The 20554-nt window shown below is 57.6% G+C and overlaps 1 protein-coding gene and 1 non-coding gene across 2 annotated transcripts; one reads left to right on the top strand and one right to left on the bottom strand.

Moving 5' to 3' along the window:
- The first annotated feature begins 2043 nt into the window (after positions 1 to 2043).
- On the top strand, positions 2044 to 2150 carry LOC139035833 (U6 spliceosomal RNA). The gene has a single exon (XR_011488537.1). It is a non-coding gene; the product is annotated as a U6 spliceosomal RNA (small nuclear RNA).
- Positions 2151 to 6801: 4651 nt separating this feature from the next.
- On the bottom strand, positions 6802 to 17727 carry SKOR1 (SKI family transcriptional corepressor 1). The gene is made up of 9 exons (XM_070468705.1): positions 17640 to 17727; positions 13170 to 15378; positions 12003 to 12093; positions 11025 to 11132; positions 10395 to 10466; positions 9016 to 9090; positions 8687 to 8761; positions 8109 to 8174; positions 6802 to 7613 (listed from the first exon to the last, which is right to left on the bottom strand). The coding sequence occupies exons 2-9, from the start codon at positions 15366 to 15368 to the stop codon at positions 7519 to 7521; spliced, it is 2781 nt and encodes a 926-aa protein (XP_070324806.1). The 5' UTR covers positions 15369 to 15378; positions 17640 to 17727; the 3' UTR covers positions 6802 to 7518.
- Between the last annotated feature and the right edge of the window lie 2827 nt (positions 17728 to 20554).

Below are 20554 nucleotides of genomic sequence, written 5' to 3'. Positions count from 1 at the left end.
TTGGCCAAGATCGCCAAGACAGGTTCAGGGAGGAATGGGAACTAAAATTCAGATCTCTGTCCTCTGTACCACAGCTGCTCAATAAGAAAAAACAAACAGAACAAACAAAAACCCACCTCTGGCTCAAAATAACACAAGCTCATAAAGCCAGAAACAGTGAACAACTTGGTCCATCAGCCTGGTCCATCTCCTGCTGGTTTCCGCAATAAGGCACTTATGAACCCATGAGAGGTACCTGTCACCGTGACACGTGTGTGCATCGACTGTGTCCAAAAGGCTCTCACTCTAAATAAATGAAGAAAAACGTGGCTGCTAATTGAAGATTAGCATCATCTCCCATCAATGCTAACACGCTTTTTGGTTATTTGCAATTCCCATTTGTAAGTCTGAAGGAAACATCATTGCCCAAATTAGCTCTTTTCGCTCAATAAAGGCCATATTAGCATTCTGAGGTTTCTGTTTGCTTACTGCTTATTTAGAGAGAGGTCAGATGAGAAGTTGGGCTGCCTGCACCTGATTCCCATTTCACCGAACACTTGGCGGGGGGCGGGGGGCTCCGAAGTCCCCAGAGGCCGGCCAGGCGCTCCCCGGCTGGAGCTGAGTCAGGCTCACAGTGCGTTGCCAGAGCTCCACGTGGAGCACCAACTATTGACACCTCCACAGTGGCCTCCTCTGGAGGACTGGCCCAGATGGCTAAACCGACTCAGGTGACTCGAGTGTTCCTCTGCCTGGACTCTGCGTCCTGTCCGCTCAGGACTGCATCCCTATCAAGTGACAGCTCGACTGTCACCTCCCTCCTGTCCACCCACTCACGTGGCCTCCATCCCCAGCCACACTGTATCCCTGCATGTTCTTTCCCATCTGTCTCAGCACGAGAAATGCTCTCCCCAGGCTGAAACGGAAGCATCATGCCCCCTGCAGCCCCGGTGCTCACGTCATGGATACTCAATATTTGGTGGAAATGAAGGCAGGAAGGAAAACCTGAGCTGATAAGGCCTTGAGAGCATCGTTTAAGAGGGACAGGGCAGACTACACTCCTGGTCCCGAATATTTTCTCTCTTGAGTTACACAGTGAAGAGGGAAAGATCAGTCTTTGAAACCAGATTTGCATCCAAATCCCCAGTTCTCTCACCACTGGCAGGATAATTTTGGCCTTGATAATTTAACCAACTAGAGAATCAGTTTTCTAACCTACAAACTGGCGGGGGGTGGAGGTGGGACTGATCAATCAGATTCAGTGCCGGGCCCAGGACTGGATCAAAGGGTGGTGATATTTCCCAGACCGCCACCACCCTCGAGCCACTCTATGCAAAGCCTGGACCCCAAAGAGGACCCCTGCCCCCAATCCCTCTTTCCCTTGGCTTCAAGTGCGGCGCGCTGGTCCTGAGAGCACCCAGGCAAGCAGCGGCGCACTCGGATCCTTCCTGAGCTGGCGCCCGGCCCCAGCCGCGCAGCACACAGCTTCCCGCGCCCAGTCCCTGCCAGTCCTCTGTCGGCGGCTCCAGCACTCGCGGGGTCACTAGTCCCAACCCGACCATCGGTTCGCAAACAGTTCGGAATCCCGGACCGCACTTCTGGGGGGGTCTCTTTGGCACCATGGCCTCTCGTCCCAATAAAGCATTCTCGCGAGGCATTCGCCGCCACGAGTAGTTGCGGGGATCACCGCGCTGCCGCGTTCCCCTCCGCCAAGCGCTGCGACCGACCCTTGGGCATTCAGTCGGGCAGGAGCGCAAGAGGCGCGTGAGCAACGCGCACCACGTGACCGAGCTTGTCTGCCCGCCCAGTCCGCTAGGCGTGCCGAGGTCGGGCGGGCCGAGGGCCAATTTCCCATAGTTCCCTTCATTTGCATATGCAATGCAATAGGGCTATGGAGACTATTAAACTCGGTCATAATGAAACGATATGATGAAAGTATGTGTGGTACGAAAGGACATAACTTATTATGTGCTCTGAAGCCTAAAGAAGGGTTAAAATTTAGTCACCATAACCAGAAAACTTTTTCTATTCTTAGCTTTATATACTTCCTGAGACGACAACTGTGTCGTGCTCGCTTCGGCAGCACATATACTAAAATTGGAACGATACAGAGAAGATTAGCATGGCCCCTGCGCAAGGATGACACGCAAATTCGTGAAGCGTTCCATATTTTCGTCCACGAGTGTACCGTCTGCACAGCTCGCACCTTGATGGGAACGCTTTTCGCCTAGGGTTTCTGCTTTTTGTTTGACATAAAAGAAGCTATAGTCCCTGGAGATGAAGTAAAATAAATGTGGGCAATCAGATTGATCACTTGCTGTGCTTTTCACACCTGGCCCTTGGGCCCCAGTCTTCAACCTTGCGAATCTTGCCTCCGCTTCCCTCTGCATTATCCTGAGTTCTACTGTACCTTACCCTTAAGGAAATGGCCTTGCCAAAGTTGGTCCGTTTCAGGACCAAAGCATAACAGGACCTTGGTGCCACCATAAACTTAAACTATACTATACCAGGAACTTGGAACAAGACTGATTCATGCTACCTCTGAATCTTAAAATAATAATAACAACAATACTCACTCCTTATTGAGCATCTCCTATGTGCCAAGTCCTTCACCGATATCTCGTTTTAATATTCCTGACAGCCCTGTCTCGTGGGTATTACTGCCACTATTTCATAGGAGATGCTGAGGCAAAGCCACCTGGGCATGATCATGTTAATTAGTAAGTAGCTGAAACAAAGCTGCGCAAATCCTGAGAAGCCCTGCCCCCAGGTAATTCAATGGCAAAAGGTAGTCCTAATTAGTAAGAATGAGAAGGGGAAAAAATGCCAACAAAGTTCTGATTTATCAATTTCTTTCCAGGAGAAAAATGTGGGTGCATACGCCTTGCTGGTGCCTGAGCACGCGTGTAGTCCGCCTGGCGGTCTCTGCAGCCGCTGCGAGCCAGGCTGGCTTGCCTCCCGCGGCCCCGCGGCTCCCAGGCTCTGCGCTCGCCTCAGTCAAGGCACAGGATGGTCACCGGGCCTCAGAGCCGCCCCAATCGGCGGCGGGTGCTCAGAGCTGCAGAGCAGTGTACTATCCAGGATCCATTTCTGTTCTCTTCAGTGGAGGCAAAATGATCCTTTCCAGGAAACAGCCGAGAATAGGCATCCTTGGGACCTCACGGCCTCCAATGCATGGAGTTAGAGGACAATCTTTGGTTTTCGTTTCTTCCCCCTATGATACTTTCTTCCTTGGAGGCCACTTGGGTCCGAGGGTGAGTAGTTTAAAGGCCCCTTTCTGGAATATCTAACAAGAAAATGACCACTATTGGTTTGGCTCTCTCTCTTTTTCTAGAGAAACTGGTCATTCTTTGTCCTTCTTTGTGGCATAACCCTGTTTCAGATTAAAAATTAGGAAAGACAGGAGAATTCCTAGTGCTATAAAAGCCAAAGGCCTAGCTGACTTCTGCGGCTCTGCAGTTCTATGAAGTAGGTATTCTTTCCCCCATCGTATTAAAGATGAGGAAGCTGAGGAACAGAGATATTCAACAGCTTGCCCTACAAATGTCACACAACCAGTCAGTGGCAGAGAAGGGACCGAGACCCAGGAAATCTGGCTGTAGAGTTTGTGCTCTTAAGCAAACACTATGTTTCCCTCTGGGAGTGTACAGAGGGAGAAAACGTTGTTTAGAATTAATGCAAAGAGTGTGCAGGTCCACTTCTGCCTTTTTTGGTGTTCTGAATTCAAGGACAGGAGTCACATTTTTTTGCAAAGGATCAAGGCTCAACTTTAGATCAGGGTAGCTGGGAATGGGTGAACAGGTATGTGCCCAGTAACTTTGCAAAATTACAGGGAGTGAAGGAGCACCCTCTTTGGGATGCAATTGCAAGAGGAAAAAACTTTCCTGTTCTAGGTTGACCATCCCTTACCTGACCCTTGCCCCCTCCCCCCAAACTAATCCTATCGACGAAAGATCTGAGCAGTAAACCTGTTTAATTAGCTATGCAAACGAGCTTAGCTGCTTCCCAGTAGCTGTGGTCCAGAAAGTCCTAAGGATTCCTTCCCTCAGACATTACCAGCATCCAGATGAACCCCAAAGTTGACCCCATTCATCTGGGCATCTGTTGAGTACCTGTGATGCGTTGGGCCCTGTTGTAGATCACAAGGAAGGGCAAGATGTGGCTGTGATGGCCAGGGTATTTACAGTTCTATGGGAAACACACACACACACAACAAGGATAACTCAGGGAGGCAAGCACCCTATTAGCTTCCTTAACCAAGTGCCACAGGAACACACAGGTTACTCTCGGGAATCCAGAAATCTTCCAGGTGTGTTTTGCTGAGGGGTTACCTCAAATTTCAGAGGAAATGAAGGTGGGGGGGCTACCTACTGGTTTCTCCCAGGGGAGTGAAAAACCAAGTAGCTTGATGCTGTCTCCACCTGCTCCTCCAGCTTCCCTCAGTTTGTCACCCTGGATTTGCTGGGACAGATGAATACAGACACTACTTGTCTGGAGGTGCATCCCTAGAGCCTTCCTCGGCTGAAAAAGGAGTGGGAGATCCAAGAGGCATGTTTGCCTGATTCCCCACCCCCAAACCTCAGACTCTAAAGCCCGACCTTCTTGGGTACTGCAGGAGGCCGAGGTGAGGAACAAACAGTATGAAAGCTCCCCATTCCCCAAGCCCCACTTTTTCTCCCTAAGACCAGGCTCCCTAGTCTGGGGCCTCCGGACGCTGGCTGTAATGCCTAAAGTGTGTCGCAAGGTGGCAACGTTGTGGCGAGAAAAAGACATTAAAAATCGGGATTTTTTTTTTCAAAGCATATTTTCCCTATTAATGTTTCATTTAACTTAATTAGAATCTGGTAAACTAATTAAAGTAGCTACGAGCCCCGCAATCAGCAATAATTCGTATAATTATTGATAATTACATCCATACCAATCGCTTGGTTATTAACATGTGGGGGGAACAAACCACTTCTGAAGGGAATCGGAGCCCAGGAGGGTTTTTGTGAGCTCTTTCTAGGTCGCATCCGCCTACACCTCCAATCCACAGAGAATCCGGTCCAGATGCTGCGCCCTTTCCGGCTGGCCCCAACTGCCTGCGGCGCTTTCCCCCAATTTGGGAAATTCGAAAAGGAAAGGTGGAATATTTACCAGGTTCCTCTGTGTGGGGCACAGCCAAAGAATAACTTCCTACGTAGGTAGTAAGTGTTGACCCCATTTCACAGAGAAGGAAAGTGCTGTTTCCGAAGAAGCCGTTCCGTCCAGAGGGAAAGGCGCGTGAACTCTCCCAACCCGCGCTCCTCGCCGGGTCCTAACTCCGCTCGTCCCTAGAACGCGCTAGGGACCCATGTCTCTTCCTCTCTTGGACCTCGGTTTCTGACCCGGTTGGTTCCACGCATAAAAACGTTCCCGCTCCCTGGAGGGTCCCTATGGGGGAGATCGCGCGTCTCGAGGCGAGCTCATCCCTTAGCGACACCTCATAATTTACCATTCTCTCAGTCCCCTCTGGGTCTAGCCCTCGAATGTCCCGGGACGGGAGGGCTCCGAGCCGCAGCAGCGGGTGTTCCAGGCCTGGCTTCCTGCCAAGATCGCGCGGCGGATCTCCCCTCCTGGGCCCCTCTTCCGAGGCCGTCTGCGCGCCCTAGCTCGCCAGCTCCGCCCCGGGCCCTTTGGACGACCAGCCAAGAAACTTCCCCACCAACGCAGCCGAGAAGGCTCCCGGGTCCCAGCTGCTGGCTCGGTGGGAGCACAGGACGCCCCCCTCCAGGGTCTTCACCCTGGGCGTCCAGGGACGCCCAGGGACGCGCAGTGAGAGTCCTGCGGTGTCTGAGAGCAGGTCGTCGGGGCACGCGGGTCCCGGCCGCGCAGCGCGGCTCTGCGCTCGCTTCCTCGCAGAGCGCGTTCACGCGCCGCCAGGGGCGGAAGCCTAAATAATATTTTAGAAAGAATGAGGGGCAAGACTCGGCACCACTGCTAGTCAAGTAAGGAGCGGAAATTGGAAATCAGGTCAGAATGATTCCCAGAACCGTATATTTTCCCACTCGAACCACACTCTCCTCCCTTTTTCAAAAATCGCGCTGCCGTTTCCATCTTTTATCCGTGCCCAAGCAGCGTGTGTGCTGTGGAAACTGAGGCCGAAGGGAGGCCGGTGGCTAGGTAAGGCCTCGAAAACTGCGGCCGTCCCCCGGAACTCTAGCGGCCGGCGTATCTCACCTTCCTCCGTGGGCTCCTCGACGTCCGCAAACCCGCTGGGACTAAAATGTCCGGAACGTCCAAAACCGCCAGGACTCCCCGTGGCGAGGCAGGCGGACATCTGTACAGGCCTGCGAGGCCCAGGCCCATCCCACGTATTTCGCCCCCGCCCCGCCTCAGAGCTCTAGGCCCGGGCCGACCGCGCCCGGGCCTCCTGGCAGTTCTAGTTGAACCAGGGGTTCCCGGCAGGGCGCGAACTCCGTCTCTGAGCGCCCCGGAGGAGGCTTCTGCGGTGGAGCAGGCATGGACATGGGCAGGAGTCAATTCTCAGCCCCTGCGAACGCTAGAGGGAAGACTCAGAGACATAACAGGAGTTCTCATTCCTCGCCGAGGCCCAGTGGAGGGTCCTAAATACGGGGCGGGGACGGCCTGTGGCCTATGGGGCAAGCTGGGTGTGCCCGAAGAACCAGTGGAGAGGTCGCGGTGCGCGCCGCAGCCCACCTGGTCAAACGCGGGTCTCAGCGCGGGCGCCTCAGCACCCGCGCTGAGGTCCCCATGCCCCACCTGTTGCGCGCGCCTCCTCCCCGTCCCTCCCCTCGCCACACTCCCACCTCCACAGCCCCAGGAAGTGTCAGGTGGTTTTTTTTTTTTTCTTTTTTATTAAAAACAAAACAAAACTCAGGGATCCAGGGTGATCTCCCCAATCAGGCTCAAGGTGGTCTCCATCTCGTGAGTCAGTTGTCGCCCTTTTTAAAGTGCTGTTACATCAAGAGGTCACAACAACAACAAAAAATAGACAAAGCAAAAACCCAAGAGGGAATGCAAAATGGGACTGGAAGTAGGTCCGGAAGAAGGAAGAAAAATAACTTACAACATAAATAAATAAAAAATGAACCCATTATTACTGAACCAAGAGACTCACAATACATTTATATCCATTGCACATAGCCACTTTGTCATTAGGAACAAGAGTTTCAGAAGTGGACGGGGAGGGGAGCTTGGGGCCAGCGAAATTGCTACATTGTATTCACAATTGGGGTTCAGAGGCTGTACAAGGCGGAGAAGCCCCCCTCTCCCTTTTTTTACCCCCTTTGGTCCCTTAAGCCCATGAGACCCGATGCCCGGAGTTGAACCATGAGGCAAGGTGGTATTTACAATTGGAAACAGGCTGGGTCCTGGTCTCGGGCTCCCAGGAGGGAGCGGGCAAGGCCGAGGCGCCCGGGAGAAGGGCAGGCGGGCGGGAGGCTGTATTTACATCGGTCCGGTCCGAATGGCTTGTATCTCGCTCTCGGCCGCCGCGGCCGCGGGCATTTACAGAAAGAGAGCAGCATGGCTTGAGGGCGCGTGGGCGCGGCTGGGCCGGCCCTAGGGCAACAGAGGGGGCTTGAAGGAGCAGTTGCCAGTGCAGTGCCGGGGCGTCAGCATCTTGCAGGAGAAATGGTGCAGGGCGTCGTGGGCTTCTGGAGAGACAGTCGATTGGGCCATGTTGGGCTCCTCGCCTGTCTCGCCCACGCGGTCCATGGGCTCCCTCGCTCCCCGGTCCACCCACGTCTAACCCACCCCCTTCAGATTCAGGAGTTCTCAAGCGAGAAGATCAAAAGGTGGGAAGGTAGTAGAGACCCCGGTCATTCAGAACCACTGCTCTAGTTCAGTAGCCCCATTTTACAGAAGAGGAAACTGAGGCACAGTAAGAGGGAGATCGCTCAGCTCAAAACCAGATTTGGACCTGGTGACAGATTTCTCAATGCCCAGAGCTCAAGGGGCTCTTTCTCCCTGCCCACCGTTCTAGAATGATTTCTCCATTAAAATGAATTATCATTTCCCTCCTCTCAGTTACTTATCTCTGCAGACCTGGCTGGCCTTCCCCCTCATCATCACTCACGCATTCATTCATTCATTCATTCGCCCTCACAGCCAGTGCCTGGCACCTCTCCTTTGTTCCCCCGCTTCCGCACCTTTTAATTTCTGCTGGATGGCATAGCGTGCCTTCCGCTCCTGGTCAAGTTCGTTACAAAGAGTATCTGGAAGACAACGGAAGTAGCCGGTGAGGAAATGAGACCACCCTAGGGCCCGTTGGGGTCACAGCCCGGGCCTCACCCTCTTTTCAGCGCTCAGCCCCTGGCAGAAACAAGTCCCTGAGACCGAGGGAGGGGGCGTCAAAGCTACAAACTGCAGCTTGGCTGAGGGAGGAAATGGCCTGGGATGGCGCTTAAAGGCAGACGGATCTAACCAAAATTAAAGCAAACTTAGGCATTACTTCCCAGGTAATTTTACGCCTCGATTTTTAATTTAGAAACCATGGAAATTGCCGCGATAAGAAGTTCAATCACTCCATGTAATGATGCCTGCAAGCCGTTTGCTGGGCTCGCTTGCCATTCTGAGGCTAATCAGAGTATACAAAGGATATTAAATAAAAAAAATAATTGTTAAATTACCTTCAATTTAAATCCAAATGACTGAGCCAACATTGCGGCTCCTGCCAGACGAGAGGCAGTTACGGCCCGTGCACGCGCTCACCTGACTCCCGTCTTACCTCTGACAATTTGCAGCTGTTGCACCATTTCTTCTCGATAAGCCAATTCCCTCTTCATTTGATCCTGAAAATTATCTGTGCAAATTGATTAAGTGAGAGCTGTTATGCACAACCCCCTCCCTCGGCCCCCTTTCCCCATTCCCCAGCCCCACCCCACCCCCTCTGTCTTTGGCCTAGCGGGAAACCCGGCTAGGAAAAGAAGGGTTCGGTGGCTCTGGCTGAATGTGAAGCAGCAGCTGCTGCCTGCACTGGGTCCCCGGTCCAGGCCAGGCGGGGCATGCGGGAAGAAGGCCCTGGCGATCAGGTGGGGTGGGTCTGAATGGGGGTACCTTTGAGACTCTGAAATTCTCGCTCCAGCTTCTTGCGGAGCTCCATTTGTTCCAGGAGCAGTTTTTGCAATTCGTCTGTGAAGGGGCAATAATGGGATGTAAAGGAGGAGGGTAGTGGGACTCAGGTGGCCTCTAAAGGCACCCAGGTCCCACTCTGGCCAGTAGCCATGAGATAGGAGTAGTGGAGGGTGAGAGCAAATGGTAGGCCCTCAACACTCAGTTTTTCCATGTGCATCCAAAGGATCTGGGCAGAAAATGGGGTTAGGGGTTTACGTTGCCCAGGAGAATGAAATTCAGAATAGCAGAATGCTTGTTGGACTTCTAGGTCCTGGGCCCAGGTACTAACCAGCATGGTATCTGCTTTAAGTTGTTCTTAACTCCGTAAGCTTAGAGGTAGGCCTAGGAGGACTCAGTTTACCCCTTCAATCCATGGACCTAACCTCTCCCTTCAATGATACAGACAAGGAAGAATCTGGTCAAAGCCTTGGACCGCCACCCTAGAAAAATACACATATTCATAACAGTTTATTTACAATTTTAAGAGGTCCCAGGACCCCAAATCCAGGACCCCAAATATAAGAACACTCATATAAAGCAGAAGGATTTTGAAGGTAATTAACATCACCCGTAAAACCTGTAACTGGAAACAGTGGAAGACAACCAATGCTTCCCCCCTCCCCCAACACACACCAGTTTCCAAGCCCAGCCCTGGGCTGGGGTGGGGTAAAGAGGCAATTGGGTGCGCAAAGCCCCTTGGTGCTCCCAAAAGTTGCTTTAGAGGAGTGGCAGGGGGCTGCCCATGGAGCTATTGGTATCTGGTCCTCCCCTCGCAGGTGCTCAGAAAACACAACAATGAGAGACAGAGGAGCAAAGTGGGGTTAGAAGTTCTTTCTCTGCTTCAAGCCATACTCTGCCCCTGCAGTTGAGCAGGGACCCCATTCCACAAACAAGGTCCATCCTCACCCCATTTAGGGCGAGGTGGAGTCAGTTATGCATTGATTCCAGGAAAAGAAAATAACCTCTGAGACACTCCTGGAGTAAATGCCTCCTCAAAATCTTGCTATTCAGATGAGGCTGAGAGACCTAGATTGTCCTTCTAAGGATCATTACTCATTTTTCTTTCTCACTGGACTGTTCACAGGCCTGGCCTTGGGACCTCTGGGGGTGGCTGGTTCCCTCCGCCTACTCCCTTCACCCTCCCACCCCCCACCTCTGTGCCCGGGGAATGTGTCCAGGGGATTATCTTTTCTGGTCAGTGAAGACTGGTTCCTCAAGAGTCTTGTCTTTTCACACTCACTCCTGCAGGAACACCACCCCTCTACAAGAAGGGACGATTTCCCCAAGCACAGTGTACCCCTGTTTCATAGATTTAACCTCACCTCTGGCCAGGTTCTCGATATCTTTCTCCACTAGTTGAGTTCCTGTGACATCTAGGGTGAGCCCATCTTCGCCTGGGATACAAGGGCAGGTAAGAGGGGTTTTGTTCTGGGAGAGGCCTTGGGAGGGGAGGGGTGAGCTTCCTGGTAACTGAGCTAAGTTGAGTACCTTATTTCAGACCCTTTAGAGGAGACAGTTGCAGGCATCCAGTTCTACCCACCTTCCAAGCCATTATTTTAGGTCACTCAGAGAGTGTCCCCCCCCCCCCCCCCCCCCCGCGCCACGGAGCAGAGTGGAACCAGGGATAATAGTCTATCTTAGGGCAGGAAATGCTCTTTGACTTGTTTTACGTGGGTGATGGTGTTCCTGATATCCTTCTAGTAAGTCTCCTTCCCTTACCCGGGAGAACCCCAAACCCACCAAGGAGGTAAGGAATTCAGGAAACCTGGCCTGACCCTTGCCCATTCTGTTTAAATGTTTATCTGCCAGCCGCGAGAGGAGAGCAAATGTTTATCCGGCAGCCCCTTAGGCTTGTTAGAAAGCCTCCCTCGCAAACTGGAGTCGGTGGAAACCTGGGCGACCTGGGGTCCAGCTCCCGAGTTGGGGTGGAGAGCGAGGGTCCTAGGGCTCACCTCGGTCTGTATTTGCCGGACTTGGCTGGGAGATACTCCTTTGGTCTGGATAGCATTTCCTCGTTTCCAAATCGTCGGCGGTCGAGTGATTGTCTTCCTTATCTGGCTCTTAAAGGCAATAAACCGAGTTTCAAGGAGAGGCAAAGAAACCGTGACCCGGATACGGCCAGAGCTACCGCGGTCGGGGCGCCCGAGCCCTAATTAAAAGCGTCGTGGCCGCCGCTGGTTCCCGGCTGTGCGCCTGGGCTCGCACCCTCAGGCTTTGGGCCAGGCACCACCTCCCCCGCGCGCGATCTGCTCATCTCCGGCTCCACGCCCCCTCCCCAGCCCCTTGGAAAAGAGCAAATCGAGCAGCCGAGCCCACCAGGGACAAGCGACCTACATCGCGCGCAGATACTGGGGCACCGCGAGCGCGCGTGGCCGCCGGGTCTACCTGCTCCGAGAACGCGGCCCAGGCGGCGACTCGCGGGGTGGCGACAGCGGGGGAGACATCGTACCGGGCTCAGGCTGCCCGGATTTCCGAGGCCCTCAGTTCATTCTCTGAGAGTCAATGATGGGTCCCGCGTGCACCTCCGCGTTGGGCTGCTGCTACCGCGCACTTCAGGGGTCCCTAAGCGCGTGGCCAAGCACCCCCACCCTCCGCCCGGACCCGGCCTGACCACAGACAACCTCTCGGCCCAAACCCTTGCTGAATAAATGAGAGAATTTGAAAGACGTGCCAGGCGTGGTTTTTAAAAGGTTTAACCCAGTGCATGAGGTATAAGTGAGCGGTATCTTTGCGATGGAGAGGGCGGTTTGTTGTTAAGTAACCAAAAGATGCAAGTTGTTGGGAGTCCTCGCTTAGATTCTTCTTTCAGTGTTTTGCTTCCCCTCTCCCTTTTTCCCTTTCCTCCTCTAGTCTTCCCTCGCAGGCCTCCGCTGGCCGCGGTCCCCCCCACCCCCATTCCATTGGCCAGCGACCTCGGCAGGGGGCGTTACCGTGGGCCTCTGGGGCGCAGAGGTAGGACGCCGCGGGCCCCAGCGCCGCCGCCGCGCTCTTCACGTGCTCGTCCCTCTCGGGCGCGTACACCTGCGGCGGCCGAGAAATGACAGGCGGTTAAGGGGGCGCTTGACCGCGGCTTGGAGCTGCCCAGCCCTCCGCCGCAGCCAGGAGAAAACCTGAAGGGGTGGCGGAGGTCCGCTTGCCCGCGGGACCCCAGCGCCCCGAGAGGCCGTGACGCACGCGGCGCAGCCTGGAGCCCTCGGAGGTCGCATCGCCGTTTGTAGTTTCCCGGTAATTGCGAGCGCCCTTGAGAAAATTACCCGAGACACAAAGCGGTTCCCCAGCCAAGGGCCGCTCAAAGCCCACCCCGCCCTCCTCGCCCGCCTCTTTTTCAGCATCTTCTCTCCCGCCCGCGCCCAGTCCCCGACATAAATGACGCCTTTCGCATCCGGCTAGTAATTCGTGTTTTAATGGACCGAATGGAACTGTACAGGTGTGCCCACCCACTGTCAAATGGCGAACGATTCAGGCTTAGCTGCATACCCCCCACCCGAACCCGCGGCCGCGGCAACCTGAGAGCCCTTCTCCCGCCCCGCACACCGTCTCGACAGCTTCCTGCCAACGAACCCTGCGGTTCCCAGGGCAGGAATTCTGAGACTGGGAAAACTAGGAGCCGGGGTGCTGAGAGATTCCGAGGACCCCGCACTGCAGCTGAGGGAGAGGCCTCTGTCTCCTCGGCTTACTGGCCCATCTTCCCCGGGGCTCTGATCCCCATCCCGGAGGGCGTGCTACCCGCCCGGCCTCGTGAGCGCCTATCTCTGGCTTTTGGTCTCTCTCATCCAGACCCTTTGATTTCTACCTCTGTATGCCTGTCTCTTCCCTTCTCCCGTCAACAAAAACACAGCACACGCAGTTTTCAGGCCTGCTCCTCCCACCCCTACCGCCACCCCCGATCCTCCGAAACCCTCAGTCAGGGGTCCCAGCGAGTTCAGCTCCACAGGGCTCCCGAAGCTGGGCCTACCCAGAGCAGCCGGGGCCTACTGCTTGAACGCCCGCTCAGAACAAAATTTCCGTCCCCCACCCGGCCAGGGCCTGCCCCACAACCCAGAGCTGCCGAGGGGTAAACAAGGAGGCGCCACCAGCGGGGCGGGTTTGGGGCTCACCTTGGCCGGCGCGGGGCCCCCCAGCGGTCCGCAAGCCTCGCGCAGCTCATAGCCGCCGCTTGGCGGGCTCTTCTCCGGTCTCCGCACCATGTCGTCGGCCACCAGGTCCCCAAATGCGGCCCGACTGGCTGGGGGTAGCCCCGGACGGCGCCGGGCACGAGGGCTGCCGCCTTCTGGAGAGTCTGTGGGACCGTCGGCGCCGGACGAGGTGATAGACGGGGGTCCTGCAGTCTGGTCTCCATTCGGGCTGCCTCCGGTGCTGGGTGCGCAGGGCTCGGCCTCATCCGGGGCGCCCTCGTCGTCGGGGAAGCGGTTGGACTCCACGTCCACCTCGGGCTCGTCTGCAGTGTCCACGTCGGGGGAGGCGGAGTGGTAGCTTGAGCTGCCCTCGCTCAGAAAGTCCGGGCTCACGTAGCCGCCGCCGGTCCCTGCGCCCGGCCCCGGCCCACGGGCTGGCCCACCGCCGTAAGCTTCGCGGGTGCTACCGTAGAGCTTGGCGATGCTTTCGGCGTCCTTGACCACAGGCCGGAAGGCCGACACGTAGGAGGCTTTGCGAGCGGGCGGCGCGGGCGGCGGGGCCAGCGGGGCCAGCGGGGGCGGCAGCGCCTCGTCCGCACCGTCCTCGTCCAGTGGCCCGCGGGACAGCGCGCTGGGGCAGCGCTCCTCTGCGACCAGGCCGCCCTCCTTGGCCGGCTCGGTACCGTCCAGGGGCTCGGGGCCGCCACCTCCCGCAGCAGCCGCGGCCGCCGCCGCTGCAGCCGCCACGGCCGCCGCCACGGCTTTGGCTTGGCTCTGCGCGGCCGGATAGGGCGGCACCGGGAGGCTGCCTGCCGCCGGCCAGAACATGGGAAACGTCGGGTACACAGTGGCTGCGGCGGCGGCGGCAGCCACGGCCGCCGCGTCCTTGGCTGCGCCGGAGGGCTGGTGACCCCAGAACATGGCGCCGCCGCCCGGGCCAGTCCCCGCCCCGGGGGGCAAATGGCCGGTTCCTGGGCCGCCCGCTCCTGCCCCAGTGCCCGCGCCCCCGCCACTCCCGGGGCCTGGGCCACCCTTGGGTTCTCCTGCGCCTAACACAGGGTCATCCTTTTTGGGGCAGAGACCAAAGGCCGTGGGGAAGCCGTAGGGATGAGGGAAAAGCGGTGGGGGCAGCTTCTGCAAGAGGCCAAAGCCCTTGCTGGGCACTGGGATCACAGGGTAGCTGCGGACCCCGGCGCCGCCACCAGGCCCTCCAGGGCCCGCGGGGCCACCAGCTCCCGCCGCCAGACCAAGTCCCCGCTGCGCGTGAGGAGGCGGCGGCCCGGGAGGCCCGGCGGCCTCTTCCTCGCCACAGCGCAGGCTTTTGTGCGGCGGCGGACCTGGGGCCATGTCTGCGCCGCACCCCGGGCCGCCCCCGCCGCCGCCGCCGCCGCCAGGACCCCCCTTTCCCTGTCCACCTGACCCTCCGTTAGCGCCGCCGCCGCCGCCTCCTTGCAGCGAGAAGGTCCGCTTGCGGGTGCCACCATTGAACATGGCCTTGACGTCCTCCCAAGCGTGGCTCAGTTCGTCCGTGGCCGACTTGTCACTGAGTTTGAGGTGTCGGCGCCACGAGTTGAAGTTGGCTGCGTCGGGCTGCGTGTACTTGGCGTCGGGGGTGCGGTGCGAGTGGAAGATGAACTTGTTCGGGGAGAAGTACATGTTGCAGTAGCCGCACTTGATGCACTTGGCGCGCGAGCTGTTGTAACGCGCGGGGATGAAGCTGCCGCGCGAACCCCAGGCACACTCGTGCACCACATCGAAGGCAAAGTTCTCGGGCAGCTTGGGCGGCTTGTGCTCGCCGAGGAACGACTTGCACAGGCGTTCGGCCTCACGCTTGGTGATCATGCCGCAGCGGCGCGACGAGATAGGCATGGCCCCTGCCCGACGCAGAATTTCCAGCTGCACCGGTGTGCACTGCACGCACGTGATGCCCAGGGCCACGCGGCGGTTGTGGATCTCATTGTAGCTGTAGTTCTTGAGGAGGGTGTTGGAGATTTGCGCCAGGCATAGGCGCTCCTGGCCGTCGATGACCAGGGACACGATAGGCACCCCGTACAACGACGTCTCGCCCACCTGGTTGGGTTTGAGAGCGCTGGAACCCGAATAGGGCTGCAGCTCCTGCTTGGAGTTGGGAGAAGAGTTTCCCTCGCGCCCCGGCCCCAGCTGAGTGGTGAGAGCCTCCATGCCGCCGCTCCTGCGAAACAGAGAAAGCAGAGAGCCGATGAGCCATTTTCAGCGCCAACGCCACTCGGGCCCGCCCAGCAGGGCGCGCAGAGTCCGGCGCGCGGGGAAACTTGGCACCGGGGAGTCCTAGCTCATTCGCCCCCTGGACGGGCCTTTTGTTATTCAGACGCATGCTGGCGCTGGAACAAAAGCCCCCGGGGTTTGGAGGAGGAGTAGGGGTAATTGAGACCTCAGGAATGCCTGGGTAGCTGGGAACCCGATCCTGTTTTCGGGCTGGGGAGGAAGTGGGGCCCAGAGACGGAGAGTGACTTGCCCAAGGCCACACAGCAAAGCCATTGCCAAACCCAGGCTTCCTGGTGCCCAGATCCGTAAGACTTCGGCCACCCTCGCAGCCTGCCCTATCCGTCCGGGTCCCGAAGCTCGGACTTCGGGGACAGGCCGCCCCTCTGCTCAGCCGCGCATGCACGCGGGCGGGGGCAGCGCGGGGAGGAATAGGGAGGGGGAGGGGCGGTCACTGCCCGTCTCCAGACAGCAGGGGGCGGGGCGGGGGGTGGTAAGGAGAAGGAGGAGGGTCTAGAGGCCGTGAGGGAGGCGGAGAGAGACAGAGACGACCGCTGTTCGCGGTGCTGAACCCGACTCTCTCCAAAGCTCGCCGTGAGCGCCCAGCCCTGGAGTTGCCCTCACTGCACCCAGCTTCGTGCAGTTGGCTCCCCAGGATAACAGCACCGCTTTCCCCAAACACAAGCTTTTCCTCTTACACCCGGAACCCCGCGTTCGTTGAGCAGAAAGATTCCGGCTGGAAATATAAACCGTTTTCTTTCCAGCCTTCGGTGGGATCCGGGTCAAGCAATTCCTAATCACATTTCCTGCATTTTAAAGCTGCGGTCCAGACCCAAGCTGGTTTCCCTCCGGGTCAGCACACGGGACGAAGAGGTTCTCAAGGAAGTTTCTCAGAAGCCACTTCTTTGCCTGTAGCTGCCCGCTGCCTAAGTTTTCCTCCTTCAGATATACCTTTCCCACTAAGGCCAAAAGCAGTCTCTAGGTTCTGAGCTTCCTCTTTGGGGGACATCCTTTTTTTTTTTTTTTTTTTTTTGGAGTATCCTTCATGCGGAGTTGTCCTGACTCACACGGGTTGGGAGGAATCCTGACCCGTCTCTGAAGTCACCCTAAGGCTCCAGGTCAAAAGTTACTTCTGGTTCCAAGCTTTACTCTCTGGCCGAGGCAGGGAGGCAATCGCTCTGTGGACAGCGGCAGCAGGAAGGACCCGGGGACTGATGCTTGGGGCCCCCTAGATGGCTCAGCCCAACCACGTGTCCTCAGACACGGAAGGCTCGCACTCGGCCCACGGCTGCAGGCAGTCCTGCGGCCCAGACAGCCCAGTCCTGTGGGTTCCTCCTCTAAACTCAGCAGAAACTGACAAATCCATTTTCAAAGGGCAGCTCCAGCCAGACAGGGCATCCGAGCTCAAAAGCATGGGATCTTCTCTCTCTCTGTCTCTCTCCCTCCTTGATCTGTCGATCTATCTGTCCCTGAGCTGTCTGTCTCTCCCTGCTCACTCCTCTTTCTCCCATCTGTCTTCATACCTTCTTCAAGTTATCAAGCTATTTATCTGTTATCTATTTCATCTTTATCTCCGTGGATCAAACTGAAACTAGTTGACCCTTCTTTTGCGTCGAAATCCCTTGCAACATTTTAGGAGGCAAAAGCACTGTCCTAACTCCTCGGCTGAGGGATCAGCAAGAAAAACCCTGCATCCCCCTCCCGAAGGGGCTTCGGGCAGGCTAGGGAGGTGGAAGGGAGGGTGCCGCTGCTCTGGGAAATGAAGATGTCTTCTCGGTTTCCCGAAATCGGCAAGTGTGCCCTGCCCGCGTGCAGTGAAGGGAGAGCCCTGAGCCGAGCGCGTCTTCTCCAAGCGGAGGGTCTGGAGTCCCCTCGGGGTCTTTTCGAGTGGGAGGAGGGAACTCCGGACCCCGGAACCAGGAGAAGGAAGACCCTAGGAACGGAACCGAATTTCAAAAGCCAGGGCAAAAGGGCTGTGCGCAGCGACAAGGAGCAGCGGCCAGGGCGGCTCTGGGAGCCCTTGCCGGCTCCTGGGGCTTGAGGGGTGAGATTGGAGAGGGCGATGAGGCGGGAGTCAGGCAGCGCAGAGTGAGGCGATGGAGTCTTGAGGTATAATAATAAAACAACCACAAGAACCCAAATCGGAACTAAACGAAAAAAGCTGTAGAGACACGGCGCGGGGTCAGCCAGCTCCCGGGCGCGGGTACTCACCGTGCGGCGGCGGCTGGAGCCGGGCGAGCGGTGAACGGAGGTGCGCGGCGGGCGGAGCGGCGGGCGGGAGTCGGGGATCCGCCGGGCTCTCCGGGTGACGGCGCGGCCCCTCCCCGCGCGCGCGCACAGCCGCGCTCCCGGGCTCCCCGCTCTCACAGCCGCGGCCCCACTGGCCCCTCCCGCGCGGCGCAGGCTCTCAGCAGGCGCAGGGCTCCAGGGTCCCGGGCAGAGAGATGTGTGCCCTGTGAGGTTGTCCCTGAGGCCCAGGACGGGCCCGGCGCGGAGGCCGAAGCCTGGAGAGCATAGCGCGGCGACTGGCAAGGCGCGGGGACAGCCCGAGTGGCGAGGCCTGCGCGGGGCGGGCGCGCCTAACATCTGCGATCCAGGGCGCCACACCCACCGCCCGTACAGTCACTCGCGCCCTCCCGGGGTCCGATAGCTAGCCCGCGGGCCACGCGCCTGGCCCCGCCGCCTTCCCGCAGCTCCCAGGTCTGGGCGCCCCAGGTAAGCGGCCACACACCTGTTCCCTGAGCCCCGCACCTGCAGCCCAAGCTCGCTAAGGGGGCCGGGAGGAAGGAAGGGCCCGGGGCCACAAAGTTTGCCCCCAAGAGCAAAGTGAGGGAGGGCACAGCTCTCCAGGCTAAGGGGCAAGGAGCTAGACCAAAGGCTAAGGCAGACTCAAGGAAAGGGCTCGAGAATGCATACCGCACTCTCGGGCCAGGAAGGTGACCCTGGGAAGCCGGAGCAGAGATCAGGGTGTGAGGTGCCAGGGGATAGTAAGCCGGAAAGGGGCAGAACCAGCTCGCCCACGCTTCTGACTTGGATGCACTGGTGTCAGGACAGCCTCCTCTCTCCTTCACTGAGCTGTGGACTCGGGGACTGGGTTTAGGGGGGTCCTGGGCCTTTAACCACCACCACGCCCCCCCAACTAACACCAACCAGCCCAGGGCAGGAGCCAAGTCATCGCTGGGTGATATCTGGGGTCAACTACTAGTTGAAAGCTAGACCCCTCCCTAGCTCTCCTGTTAACTCAGTTTCCCGGTGGTGGGGTCTAGCCCCTGATGCTGCAGACCCTCCCTGGCATCTTCTCTCTTCGAAGAGCTCCATTTCTTTCCACCCCCTCGCTTTTCTGTCGATGTCTGTCTTCACCGTTCTTTCCCCTCCACTAACTCAGGAAGTCCGGTTTTCTCCCTCTCTCAATCTCCGTCTTTCCTTATTTGAGTTACCAGTCGCACTCCCTCCCTTTTTGCCCGCACCCGGCCACCCCCTTGCCCCCCACCCCTCTGTGGCATTAAGTGTCCTTAATGGACACGTTAATTAAACTGTAATTAATCATACTGTCCAGTCCAAGTTTGAACAATTACCCTAATCAAACAGAAGTTAATAATGGCAGGCATGGCCCGGGGCGCGGCAGGCTGCCCGCGCAGGGGGCGCAGCGGCCGCGGCAGCTCCTGACGCGGGCAGCAGCGGCGATCGCAGCCAGTCCTTGGAACCCGGGCGGTGCCATAAATCTTCCGCGGCCAGCGGCGCCGGGCCGCCCTCGCCCCCGCCCTCTCGCAATGGGTTTCAGGCCCTCTCCCCTCCTACACTCTGGCTCCTCTAGGGTTCATCTCCCCTTCTCCTGCACTTCTTCCCAGTGATTTTCTCGTCTTCGCGGGCTCGCAGGGGTCTTGGGAAAGGCCTCTGGGGGTGGGAGCGGATCGCCCAGGCCTACCCTCGGAGAGAGGGGGCGGCCAGGCCCTGTGACTGGCTTGCCACCCGCTTCTCGCGTGTTTTCTGGGGCTACGAAACTACCCCACCCCAAGCTTGAGGGCTTAGTCTCTGCTGCGGGGTCTCTTCTAGAGGGGTTCTTGCTCTTTCACCTTTATCAGCTCCCGCCTTTCTCTCTCTCTCTCTCCGGCATTTCCTTGCCTTTCTCTCTTTCCTCCCAGAGCTCAGCCCCCTTTCTCTCTCCAAATCTTGTCCCTCCACTAGCGCTTCTTTCCCAGGCTCTACCTCTGTCCCGCTCTAACTCTGCGGATCTCTACCCCCGCTCCCCCCACCCCTCTTCCCTCCAAGGAAAACAGGAACCTATTTTCTGTCCCAGTCCAAGAGCCGCCCCCCAGACTCCACCTCTCATCCCCCTCCCTAGGCCGGCCTCCTCACCCCATAATTACAATCCCGTTCGGTAATTATTCTTAGCCTCCTAATGATTTTTTAAAAGGCATCTCAGTTTTCGGTGTGATGGTGACAACGATCCTGGAGCCCGCATGCCCTCAGGGTGGTGGGGGTTGGAGTGGAAAGACGGTGGGGAGGATCCCCTTGAGCTGGGCCTGTCTCTCTTACGTCTATTGTACTGCAATGGGCAGCAGTGCCTCTGGGGACGGCCTCCAGGGCACTCCTGGCCGCCGGGCCGCGCGGTCCCGGGGGACTTCTTAGACAAAAGTTCCCTTTGCGGATGCAGCACCGTGGGGTGCGGGGGAAGGGGATGCAGGTTGACCCCTGCCTCTCCGTTCAGCACCAATCTGCGGACAGCTCCCTGCGCCCTCTCAGACTTCGAAGACCCACCCTGCCCTTCCACCGGGTCTGAAGCAGAGAAAGACTTAAACACGTGTGGGCAGAGGCTGGGGAAGCGGCGCCGTTCGCTTAAGAGATGGTAATCTCCGAGGAGGGGTCTTGGGGTCGGGCCTGGACTCTGCGCTGGATCAGCGTCCAGTTGGTTAGTTAGTATCACCGCAAAGAGCATCTCAGTTGGCAGAGCCCTTTCTCCCAACGACCCTGGGAATAGGTAAAGATCATTTATTCCCATTTTACAGGTAGGATATCTAGGGTCAGGCAGTGGAAGCCAACTCACCCAGGCTCCTCAGTCAATAAGGGATGCAGACTGATCTCCCAGACCCCAAATATCGTGTCTTGCATGCTGCCTAGAGGGCCTC

This window comes from Odocoileus virginianus, chromosome 6 (assembly GCF_023699985.2).
Source record: "Odocoileus virginianus isolate 20LAN1187 ecotype Illinois chromosome 6, Ovbor_1.2, whole genome shotgun sequence".
Classification (NCBI taxonomy): domain Eukaryota; kingdom Metazoa; phylum Chordata; class Mammalia; order Artiodactyla; family Cervidae; genus Odocoileus; species Odocoileus virginianus.
The sequence above is the reverse complement of the archived record's forward strand: the minus strand, read 5'-3'. Positions and strand labels throughout refer to the sequence as shown.